This window comes from Perca fluviatilis, chromosome 11, assembly GCF_010015445.1.
Source record: "Perca fluviatilis chromosome 11, GENO_Pfluv_1.0, whole genome shotgun sequence".
Taxonomy (NCBI): domain Eukaryota; kingdom Metazoa; phylum Chordata; class Actinopteri; order Perciformes; family Percidae; genus Perca; species Perca fluviatilis.
In genome coordinates, this window is record NC_053122.1 from 8,895,819 (window position 1) to 8,908,253 (window position 12,435).

The 12,435-nt window shown below is 38.9% G+C and overlaps 2 protein-coding genes across 7 annotated transcripts in view; both read left to right on the top strand.

The window, feature by feature from the left end:
- Positions 1 to 12,435, top strand: part of LOC120568389 (kinesin-associated protein 3-like) — a 49,725-nt gene that overhangs the window by 25,078 nt on the left and 12,212 nt on the right. For 3 of the 4 annotated variants that reach the window (XM_039815903.1, XM_039815901.1, XM_039815900.1), the window contains exons 3-5: positions 9,818 to 9,949; positions 10,988 to 11,145; positions 12,232 to 12,293. In XM_039815903.1, coding sequence (XP_039671837.1) covers positions 9,818 to 9,949; positions 10,988 to 11,145; positions 12,232 to 12,293 — 352 coding nt within the window. Of the gene's footprint in view, positions 1 to 8,354; positions 8,519 to 9,817; positions 9,950 to 10,987; positions 11,146 to 12,231; positions 12,294 to 12,435 lie in introns of those variants that run through there. The other variant, XM_039815902.1, reaches the window with a different exon arrangement.
- Positions 121 to 7,029, top strand: pdca (phosducin a). Of its 3 annotated transcripts, XM_039815905.1 has the most exons (7): positions 121 to 268; positions 1,648 to 1,690; positions 1,907 to 1,967; positions 2,492 to 2,628; positions 2,969 to 3,188; positions 3,374 to 3,486; positions 4,114 to 4,386. In XM_039815905.1, exons 3-7 carry the CDS (start codon positions 1,919 to 1,921, stop codon positions 4,324 to 4,326), a joined length of 732 nt encoding a protein of 243 aa, XP_039671839.1. In that variant the 5' UTR covers positions 121 to 268; positions 1,648 to 1,690; positions 1,907 to 1,918; the 3' UTR covers positions 4,327 to 4,386. The 3 variants fall into 3 exon arrangements, with proteins under 3 accessions (XP_039671839.1, XP_039671838.1, XP_039671840.1); XM_039815904.1 differs by lacking the exon at positions 1,648 to 1,690 and having other exon boundaries at positions 122 to 268; XM_039815906.1 differs by lacking the exons at positions 121 to 268; positions 4,114 to 4,386 and adding an exon at positions 6,492 to 7,029 and having other exon boundaries at positions 1,664 to 1,690.

Below are 12,435 nucleotides of genomic sequence, written 5' to 3' on the forward strand. Positions count from 1 at the left end.
TGTGTCTACTTTGCTGTCGTTAGTCTGTAACACTGAGTCTGGTATTAAACATAATCATATTAGACAACATCATATTACAGTGACAGTGATGATGATGGTGAAGATGAAGCTTATTCCCTCATCTCTCTCCCCACCCCCTCTCTCCTGTCAGTCCTCTAGATGTGGACACACTACTCAGAACATAGATACAACAATAAGACAAAGATTGAAAAAAACGAATAGGCTGTAAGAAACTTGACACACACCAGTTCTCTCTCAAGACCCAAAGGTAAGAATTTATGGCCTTTTAGTCAGGCACCTTGCAGATATTTGTACAACAGGGTTAGGATGTCTAGTACTATATCATATTCTGAGTTCTGCTACAGGTATAGTTTCTATACACTAAAATGCTTGTGTTAGAGATTGATATTATTTTATACACGTCACAGTTTAGAAGTCATGGTCACCTTGCTTGCAACAAATTCACATTAAGATATTTTCTGTTTATATTTATTGTTGCAGTATGCCATCATTGTCTGATTGCCCAGAAGTGTGTACTTTTTCCTTAGCAGCATTATAGTAGCAGTAATATATATGCTTACATCCATTTGCATACGCTAACATAACCATTGCTTTAGTCAAATCATTTGTTTATGCATATGCATGTAGTATAAAGTGTGTTTACTTTTAAAATCAAGTTGTGCCATGTTTAAAACCATTGAGGGTTAAAGTCCACTTGCAACTGCAATTCAGTTTATTAAAACCAACCATGCAAGAAAGGTATTGCCTTGATAACATGAAGGAATTAGCTGCCTTAGACTAAAGGGCATTATCGGTTTTATGACTGACGTAGTGTTAATTAGCCTCTTGTTATTGACAGCTCAGCTGTATTAGCACAAAAACTATTTAATGTGAGTAAAAAAAGTCTGTCACAAGAAGTTCATCTTAAACTTTCAGGATCACAGCAATGAACAATAAAACTTGTTTGTGAATGAAAACTTAATAAACATCGCACGTACAAAATAAGCTGTCCTAGGCATGTGTATAGTCAGACCTGTTAATCTCAGCATAATCTGATAAGTACACTTCAGCTTGTCTCACCGTAAGTGGTTGTGATAACAATGTGTCCAACTGCATGGATCCATGCACATGCAGAATGTTGCAGATAGTTAGGTTTGGATGTGTCAAAGTGTTGGCTGTCATGGCTATGTTCACACTAAAATGGCTGAATTAGAAATAATCATTTCCTCACTATTTTGGCCTTGCGTCCAGACTGAGACAGTGTTCTTTTTACCCCAAAACAATGCTCAATGAACAATGCAGGTGCATTCCTGGGTGTTCTTGTCCGTTGGCAATATGTAGACAACGTCGTGTAAAATTATAAAAAGATAGTTCTGTATCAATTTCACAATGAAGTGAAGGGGAACATTATCAACATCTGATACATCGGAGGTAAACAACAGTATATGTTCTAAGTCCAGCTCAACTTTGATAGTGTGATACCAGCGAAATATAAATGATCCAAAATCAAACGCACAACTGTAGGCTACACATAAAGTGGTGAACTCCCACACACTAAGCCAACGATTTACCAAAGAAGCAGCACGGTCATAAATTAGGAAATACATGATAATTCTGTTTTCTGTTTCATTTCAACCGGGCATTCAGAAAATCAGAAGGGAAAAAAATCAGAAAAGGGTTAGTTGCCACAGTAAGTTACACCTACGTGGAATTTGCCTTGGTGAATGGTGCATACATACACAAACAACATTTAACATCAATAAGAAATAAACTACAAAATAGCTGTTTAGCATAAGAAAAAGGAGGCTGAATGAGTTGTAGTTAAGGTGGACTTGTAACATGGCTTTCAAAAGACACATCACCTCACCTACTCTTACACATTTAGTTTGTGTTCTCTGTGTTGCAGACCGCTAGCAAGATGTCTGGCTCTACCCAGGAAGAAGAGGAGTTGCCTGCCAATCACACAGGTCAGAGACATACCATATGTTCCAATACCTATACTATCATACTATTTAATTTGCCCAAAAAAGATACCCAATACCTAGTATGTCAAATGCAGTACTGTACAAACACATATATATATATATATATATATATATCCTACTGCACATGGTCAGATTTTTACATTGACTTTTTATGCAAGCCAGCATGCTTCTCAGGCTGTTCTGACCCAACAATCCTTTGCGCAACATACTGTATATCAGCAAGAGGGTGGAAGTTCAAGGCGCAATGTAATAAAGAAGTAATGTGTCCCGATTGTATGCATGCTATTGTATGCGTCACAACAGATGTACCATTCTGGCTCAAAACCAATGAATGTTGTGATGAATGTATCTATAAAAGGTCTTTATGAAGTTATCGATTCATGTGCACTTGATGGTGTTACTGACTTTAATGCAGTTTCAACTCTACGTTATATTTTAGTATAGTATTTTAAGTTCCAGAATAAAGTAATGTAAAGTATTTTGTGGGCATTTCTGTGTATCTGCAGGTCCAAAAGGTGTAATTAATGACTGGCGAAGGTTTAAATTGGACAGTGTGGATCAGACTGTCCCTCAAAGCAAGAGAGAGCTGCTCAGACAAATGTCCAATCCAGGAGAAGATGACAAGGAGAGATTCCACAGAAAGGTGGATTGAGACACTCCCCGAACCTCACACACAGGAAATCATACTATTGACAGATTTTATAGTTAGAGGATGACCATAGACTCAACCACAATTGCACAGATGTGTGCCAACAAAAAAAAAAAATTTGTACAGAGAAAGAGAATCAAAATCACAGACTTGGGCATCCATCCACTTTCAGGAAGACAGACACAAAGAAAATCATGCTGTACACAAAACATTTTACTGTGACTTGGATTGTACCTCATTTGTATGTCGCTTTGGACAAAAACATCTTCCAAAAGAATACTTTTATATGTAACAAAAAGAAGTGAAGCAGTAACATATATTTTCTTACCTCTAGATGAGTGTTCGGGAGTATGAAATGATCCATGAAGAAGATGAACATTGCCTGAAACGCTACAGAAAACAGTGTATGCAGGAAATGCACGAGCGCCTGAGCTTTGGTCCTACATTTCAAGAAGTCTACGAGCTTGAGACTGGAGAAGCCTTCCTGGAAGTCATAGAGAAGGAACATCGATTGACCCAAGTGGTGGTGCACATCTACCAGCACGGTGTCAAAGGTGGTTCTTTTTTCATTGTGTGTTTAAGTCTTAGCTGATTGGCTCATTTTATAACTACAGTATATTCTCATTGATCAACTAACATTCTACATATACTCCAGAAATGTCTATGTATTGCCACGGGATGGTTCACTACGGTGCTGTTTGCTCAAAGTTATGCATTTGTATTATTTGTCCTTTGTCAGGCTGTGACCAGTTGAACTCATGTCTGGACTGTCTGGCTTCGGAGTACCCCAGCATTAAATTTTGTCGTATTGATGCTGTGGGCACAGGCGCTGCTGAGCGCTTCACCCCTGAGGTTGGTAAACTTTAAAAACAAAAACGGCAATGAAAATGATGATGGTAATATTATTATTCATAGACTAGACTAGAATCGGGCGCCTGGGTAGCTCACCTTGTAGCGCGGGCGCCCATATGCAGAGGCTCAGTCCTCAACGCAGCGGCTCAGGGTTTGGGTCCAACCTGCGGCCATTTGCTGTATGTCTTCCCCCTTTCTCTCTCCCCCTTTCCTGTCTACAGCTGCCCTTTCTATCAAAGGCTAAAATGCCCAAAGAAATATCTTTCAAAAAAAGAAGACTAGACTAGAATTGATTGAATTACAATAATCCCCATTGGGACATTTGGTTGCAGCATAATTTCTAGGAGTGATAGTTTTAGAGATTTTAGTCACACTGCTATCAAGAACTTTGAGGTTATGAGAGGATAATTGACTGATAAACCCCTCCCATGAACAGCAATTGTCCATGTGGTGTACATGTGGCACTAGAAAGACCAATACTTGAATAATTAACTGAATTGTTTTTAATATTATTGTTATAAGATGGGTAGAACTGACTATATTAAAGCCAGTGTCACTGTCAGTATTAAATGATCAAACTCCATACAGCCTACAGGTACATTTTGATTCCCATTAATATTCTTCCAGGTTCTTCCTGCCCTGCTGGTGTACAAAGCTGGCGAGTTACTTGGTAATTTCCTGGCCGTTACCAAACACTTCAATGAGAAATTCTTCGCGACAGATGTGGAGGGGTTTCTCAATGAATATGGCCTGTTACCTGAGAAGGAGTTCACGGCATGTGCCGATGATGAAGAAGAGGAGGGACGTGGAATAGTAGGGAAAAGAAAGAGAAAAGGATGATCTTTGAGAGAAGGGGAGAAAAGATAAGCTGCAGTGGATAAAAGCGAAGAACGAGGAAAAGGGAAAGGGGGTATACCAGTAAAGGGGCAAAAAAGAGAGAGATAGAAAGAAGTGGAGGGAAAACAAGTGGGGACAGTGTTGCAGTCATGAGTTAAGAAAACATTTAGCTACACAATAGTAAAAATCAACCAGCACACACTAAATGCTGATTGTATTTAGAAGCAGTTTGATGTAAAGGACATGGTGTGAGATAGTCTGTGCCTAAATACTGCTTTGCAGTCATATCATAGCTCTCCAATAAAAGATGACTTTACCAAAGCACCCCGTGTCTGTCTGTGTAACATTGTACATTGGACTGCAAAAAACACATCTGTATCCATATCTGTATCTTATGATCATAGTCACTATTTCAATATAGTCCTTCAGCAGGTCAATTCTGGCAGTATTTCTATGAGGCAATATATTTACTTACCACGATAGTATATGGTGTTTGTGGGGCAAAATGTAATCATGATGAAGGAGAGTGTATCTACCAGGCCAACTTTATTATTATTAATATTACCACGGACAACATTTTCTTAGTTCTAGCCATCGTGCATCTTTCTTATAATTTAAAAGTGCCTGATGCAAACAAACCTTATGGCATGTCAAGTCAGCAAAACAATGAATTAAGCTAACTTAACCCTAACTGTATTCTTATTTGGTAAATGGCACTATTTTACTAATATGTAACTATTCTCGTGTAAATTACACTTAATACTGGCAATCATTGGGGGTCAAAGGGTACAGATGAATGCAAAGGTTTTGGTGCTGAAGTGGGTGTGGATGAGGGGCCCGATTTGGGAGGAAAAAGAATTGTCCCCCTGTCCATAATTCCTAATGGCGGGCCTGCTGGCAATCACAATCAAATCACCACCTTTCAAACTATATGATGTGAATGTGGCTAAAGCCCACTGAAATTCTGAATTAGAGTGACATGACTCAAATCTGTAAGAATAAATGAAGACAACATGGTCATCAGGTGTGCCCTTATTTCCATTAAGCAAAACTAAGACATTGATTTTAGTAATTGTAGGGGAAACGACCAGATAAAGCTGATAGCTACAATAGCAGTATTTATAGCCAAAGCCAATTTCCAAGACAAGTCCTCTTTTTTGTATTATAAATAATAAAAGCCCTCTAAATTCTATCCTAGGGCAATAAAACAGGTCCATTACTGATTGTGCATGTGGAATGAGTTAATGAAAACAGAAAACGTCATTTGGACGATCATAATAGTAAAGATAAATATAAAATTTTTTTCCCCATTCATTAGTACTAACATTCTACATATACTCCAGAAATGTCTATGTATTGCCACGGGATGGTTCACTACGGTGCTGTTTGCTCAAAGTTATGCATTTGTATTATTTGTCCTTTGTCAGGCTGTGACCAGTTGAACTCATGTCTGGACTGTCTGGCTGGAGTACCCCAGCATTAAATTTTGTCGTATTGATGCTGTGGGCACAGGCGCTGCTGGCGCTTCACCCCTGAGGTTGGTAAACTTTAAAAACAAAAACGGCAATGAAAATGATGATGGTAATATTATTATTCATAGACTAGACTAGAATCGGGCGCCTGGGTAGCTCACCTTGTTGTGGCGCCCCATATGCAGAGGCTCAGTCCTCAAGCACGGGCGCCTCAGGGTTTGGGTCCAACCTGCGGCCATTTGCTGTATGTCTTCCCCCTTTCTCTCTCCCCCTTTCCTGTCTACAGCTGCCCTTTCTATCAAAGGCTAAAATGCCCAAAGAAAAATATTCTTTTTCAAAAAGAAGACTAGACTAGAATTGATTGAATTACAATAATCCCCATTGGGACATTTGGTTTGCAGCATAATTTCTAGGAGTGATAGTTTTAGAGATTTTAGTCACACTGCTATCAAGAACTTTGAGGTTATGAGAGGATAATTGACTGATAAACCCCTCCCATGAACAGCAATTGTCCATGTGGTGTACATGTGGCACTAGAAAGACCAATACTTGAATAATTAACTGAATTGTTTTTAATATTATTGTTATAAGATGGGTAGAACTGACTATATTAAAGCCAGTGTCACTGTCAGTATTAAATGATCAAACTCCATACAGCCTACAGGTACATTTTGATTCCCATTAATATTCTTCCAGGTTCTTCCTGCCCTGCTGGTGTACAAAGCTGGCGAGTTACTTGGTAATTTCCTGGCCGTTACCAAACACTTCAATGAAGACTTCTTCGCGACAGATGTGGAGGGGTTTCTCAATGAATATGGCCTGTTACCTGAGAAGGGGTTCACGGCATGTGCCGATGATGAAGAAGAGGGAGAGGACGTGGAATAGTAGGGGAAAGAAAGAGAAAAGGATGATCTTTGAGAGAAGGGGAGAAAAAGATAAGCTGCAGTGGATAAAAGCAGAGAACGAGGAAAAGGGAAAAGGGGGTATACCAGTAAAGGGGCAAAAAAAAGAGAGATGAAGAAAGAAGTGGAGGAAAACAGTGGGGACAGTGTTGCAGTCATGAGTTAAGAAAACATTTAGCTACACAATAGTAAAAATCAACCAGCACACACTAAATGCTGATTGTATTTAGAAGCAGTTTGATGTAAAGGACATGGTGTGAGATAGTCTGTGCCTAAATACTGCTTTGCAGTCATATCATAGCTCTCCAATAAAAGATGACTTTACCAAAGCACCCCGTGTCTGTCTGTGTAACATTGTACATTGGACTGCAAAAAACACATCTGTATCCATATCTGTATCTTATGATCATAGTCACTATTTCAATATAGTCCTTCAGCAGGTCAATTCTGGCAGTATTTCTATGAGGCAATATATTTACTTACCACGATAGTATATGGTGTTTGTGGGGCAAAATGTAATCATGATGAAGGAGAGTGTATCTACCAGGCCAACTTTATTATTATTAATATTACCACGGACAACATTTTCTTAGTTCTAGCCATCGTGCATCTTTCTTATAATTTAAAAGTGCCTGATGCAAAACAACCTTATGGCATGTCAAGTCAGCAAAACAATGAATTAAGCTAACTCCCTAACTGTATTCTTATTTGGTAAATGGCACTATTTTACTAATATGTAACTATTCTCGTTAAATTACACTTAATACTGGCAATCATTAGAGTCAAAGGGTACAGATGAATGCAAAGGTTTTGGTGCTGAATTGGGTGTGGAGTGAGGGGCCCGATTTGGGAGGGAAAAGAATTGTCCCCCTGTCCATAATTCCTAATGGCGGGCCTGCTGGCAATCACAATCAAATCACCACCTTTCAAACTATATGATGTGAATGTGGCTAAAGCCCACTGAAATTCTGAATTAGAGTGACATGACTCAAATCTGTAAGAATAAATGAAGACAACATGGTCATCAGGTGTGCCCTTATTTCCATTAAGCAAAACTAAGACATTGATTTTAGTAATTGTAGGGGAAACGACCAGATAAAGCTGATAGCTACAATAGCAGTATTTATAGCCAAAGCCAATTTCCAAGACAAGTCCTCTTTTTTGTATTATAAATAATAAAAGCCCTCTAAATTCTATCCTAGGGCAATAAAACAGGTCCATTACTGATTGTGCATGTGGAATGAGTTAATGAAAACAGAAAACGTCATTTGGACGATCATAATAGTAAAGATAAATATAGATTTTTTTTCCCCATTCATTAGTACTAGCAGATACGGTTTAGTTTGGTATAGCTAGAATATCTTTGGTACCAGTTTATTTTATTGCGTACGTTCTCACCATTTAGGAGCAAATTCCCCCCGAGTTTAGCCTTTCAGGCAACTGCTGCCTCTGAACCTCCAAATGGTGTTGAATTTGTAGATGATCAAGTGTTATGGTAAACCCTATGGGTAAACCATGGTCAAGATTTTGGGTTCTATCTAATGCCAATCTTTTTAACTGAGGCAGTATTTGTACACAGCTCAATAATAAATGCTGCCTGAGAGTCTCGACTTAGGAAAAAATAAATCACAACCTATAGGAAAAAGAACCCCATGTTTGTAGTCCACTCTGCCGTTTGACAGTGGTGCTAGCCATCAGCAAAAGGATTTATATGGTCGTGATTTTGGGGATCAATTAAATGTAATCGAGCTATTGAGTTAATTTTAAATCTGAAACATTAAATCTGAAGAAGATGCAGGATGACGCGCGCTACCTTAAACGGTAAGACGTTAGAAAGCTAACACGATTTTAACGTTAAATATTGTTTTTTGGGGAAAAGCAATGTTAGCTAGCTAACGTAACCTTACTACAATGCCTCTTTTACGTTAATATAATTACAAATGAGAGCATACTGCGTCAGTAGTAACTATAGACGTTTAACAAGCACCTAACTTATGTCAGATGTTATTGAAAACCCACTGTATCTTGTTAGCCTTGATGCGTGTGGCATGGAGAGCTCACACCAATACTGGTCAAACGTCGGGCAATTTCATGTTTTCTTGCTCACCTGTCGAAGCGACTACCAAGTGTAAGATGTCTTATACATTTTTGTAAACCATTATGACCCACCAATAAATTCGGCATATGTGTAATCCACAGATAAAACAAGAACTGTTGTTAAATCTCGCATTTTACAACCGGGCTCACTTCGTGGGAGATAGCGCTAACTCATAGTAATCAAGTAGCTAGCTTATCTGTGTAAATCAGTACAAGGAGCCAGCCTGTATAGAGTGGTGAATTCCCACAGTGCCGAATCCACCACAAGAACATGACAAATGAACATGTATTTCATTTTTTTTCAAAATACCTATAGTTTCGCTGGTAAACACATTTCCATTCGATCGACATAATGTTAAACGGGGTTTGGCATTGCATTCCCTCAATAAATAAAGGGTGCTGGGATGTCTATGCTAACATAGCTAGACGCTATTGTGAAACGATGACCGAGACACTGACTAGCAAATCAGCTGTCTAATGTTGAATTGGTTTACCGTGTTAGTTGACACTGTGAGTTTAGCTAATCTTTCTAGCCCTTTATGGAAACGCGTTAGCCCGTTAACCCATCGCTGTATGTCGCTGTCTGGGCGTGTCTCCTTATAACGTTATTGTTTGGGTGGATGGTTAAATGTTAACGACAAGTCAACGTGTTGTAATGTTACTGTCATCAACCAAACAGTAACTTTATATACCGGTATATCAATTTCTCTTGGGTATCTTTATTCTTATTTGCTACATAAGTAATCAAAATTCAGTGAAACCGGTACTTTGATATAAACGTATCAGCTGTGATATGTTTGAAATGTGGAAATGGAGAGAAATTTGATGGCTGAAGTAGGTAATGTTCTTGAGAGAGACATTGACTTTACCTTACTCATTTATTGTGGAATACATTGATTCGAAACTTAAATGCAAGGGTCATTTAATATGTATTTAGAAATATTCACTGGACTTTAACAGTGTTGTGGAACAAAGATGTCTGAGTTATTGTTTTCTTAACTGTCTGTTCATTCTCACCCAAAGCAAAGTGACTGCTGGCAGTTTAGATGTCCATCCCACAGAGAAGGCCCTTGTGGTCCACTATGAGGTGGAAGCGTCTATACTGGGAGAGGGTGGAGGTCATGTGCTGGGCGAACGAAAGGAGGGACAAAAAATGTGAGTGGACTCTTATTCTTTCCCATTGCCTCTCTGGCTATTTTTCCATTGCGTCTTCTTTCTCTACTTAAATTGAAATGAAATGATGACCTTTTACAGTTCATTTTTATCTTGGTATTGTTTACCTTCTAACCATCCCCTCCAGATTTCAATTGTTCTCTACCTCTTCTCATTTATTTGTATAGAATTAGATTAAGTTTATTTAGGCTGTTCCTTGAAATGACCATTGTGTTACTTTTACCCATCTGGATAGGAGTAAGCTAGCCCTATTATCATTTGTTTGGTATGCTAAAATGGTATGGACCAGTGTTATGCAAACTGACTTCACAATTATGGCATCAGCTGGTTCTTCAAATCTCTAAGAAAGCCTGAAATTCTGTTGGAAGAGGTCTTGTTTTTCACTGAGTATTTACGAGTTTCATTACACCGCATGCCCATCCTTAGATAAACACTGAACAAAGTAATAGTACAATTTGCATTTGAAAAACCAGAAACCTTAAAACTGATTTCAGATGTGTTTAATCAGTAACATGCAGTGTTTCCTTTAGGATTTTTTTTTTTTTAGCAGTGGGGGCAGGTCTGAACTGTATTTTTTGAGTTACTATATAGGCCAACTTTGATCTTGACATATAGGCTGAGCATTCTGTAGCAAATGACAATAAACCCACTATTAATTACATTATCTTAATGCATTGGAACTACTTCAGCATGTAAATAATGCACCTAAAATACAAACATTCTCCGACATGCACTCTAACAATGCAGCCCTATTTCTGATACCGTGGGGGGCAGAAATGTTGCCGTGGGGGGCCGCCACGGTCAAATCAACATAGAGGAAACACTGAACATGCTAGTTTTTCAGCTGTTTTTCAGTCTTTGCAATGGTCTTAAATTATGTTGCACGTATGCAAGTTAAGTTAAAAATTCATTTACTCAAGCCTGCATTCTTATAAACCCGTTTTTAAATCTGTGAAAATGGATGAAGTCAACCAGCCTCTGTCAGTCACCCTTCTCTTTGTCCTCTCTTTCTCCCTCCAGTATCCGAGTGAAAAGTCTTTCTCCTAGTACAGATGTGGGAGCTTTGGCCAGGAAAGTGGTGGAGGAGTGTAAACTCATCCCTTCTTCCCGTTTGCCCCAGGTGGAGCAGCTCCTCTACTACTTGCAGAACAGGAAATCATCCCCCGTGGAGGGCAAAAGTCAGTCATGTCATTGTTTTTACACCCTTGCTGTTGTTTTCATCCTAATTTTCACCATCAAAATGTAATCACCAACTTCCATTTATTTCACGCATCTAGTCTGGCACTATACTTAGGCCAGACTGTCAATCTTGTACACATAAAGCTTTACTTGTAGGCTTAATAAACCTTTTTTATCTGCATTGGAATTCCTATTAGCTGATGCCTCATTGAGTGCTATTTTTTAATGGTCTACAAAACATTGTAAATAAACATTGGTCAACACAGACATTCCAATGTAAAGCTAATTTTGAGAGATTCAGCAGGCTGCAGACATTTCAGAAACATTAAACATGTAAAGACACAGCGGGATGGCAGAGCTGAGGAGTGTTAAATCTGTGTTTACCGGTACATTGATTAGGCATGTAGATCCTGTTACATAGGGTTGAATACATGATGAGAAGATTCATGCGTAGATATACAGTATATAATAAAATTATAAACCGTCCAAAGAATTAAAGGTCCAGTGTGTAACGTTTTTAGTTGTTCATTCCCAAAATTTGTGTTGCCAGTTCACAAACTTGTCCTTTTCATGAATATTTACCACCACCGTCAATTCCAAGTATTCCTATTGGCTTGAAATTTTACATTTGCGTTTGCATGAGCTGGGGTAGACGCTCCATATTCATGCGCCATCCTGAAATACGTTAGCAGGTAAGGGACATACAGGACATACTGCTCCGCCTTTCGCGTTTTCGCCGTCACCCGATAAACTCACAGGTGCTGCTAATAAAGAAGGAAACATGAAGGACCACACGTATTCAAAATCCAAATTTCAGGAACAGGAGTCTTCTTCTTCACCCAAATAAAAGAAAAAGGAGATTGAAAAGAGCAAGAGACCGGCATCATCAGAAAAAAGCATGAAGGCTATCGCGGCTGTAATACGTACGTTGAACTGCGTGGCGTGAGAGAGTTGATTGCGATATATGATCTCAACGCTAGGTGGAAGAAATTCCCACACATTGGACCTTTTAAGCAGACTTTCACATTTTGAAGGACATACTGTAGTGTTTTTAACGTTGGCTGTTTGTGTTTTTGTGTCACCAGTGGAGAAGAAAGAGAAAAGAACTGCGAAACCTAGGGACCTGACTCCCTTTGAAGGAATGGAGGTAGCAACTTATAAACCACTGACTGACTCTTCCTTCTGTTTGTTCGTGTATCTTGTTCCCTCACAGCCATTTCAGTTTGATCTCAGTTCTCAGACAGCATTCTCCAAATTGTGCTCTGTATTTTTCATGACTGTTCTTCAGC

Bases quoted from the DNA above. Each gene is read 5' to 3' on its own strand.
- pdca (XM_039815905.1), top strand. From the start codon at position 1,919: ATGTCTGGCTCTACCCAGGAAGAAGAGGAGTTGCCTGCCAATCACACA. The intron at 2,629-2,968 runs GTGGATTGAGAC...TCTTACCTCTAG, and splicing joins AGGAGAGATTCCACAGAAAG to ATGAGTGTTCGGGAGTATGA. The intron at 3,487-4,113 runs GTTGGTAAACTT...ATATTCTTCCAG, and splicing joins CTGAGCGCTTCACCCCTGAG to GTTCTTCCTGCCCTGCTGGT.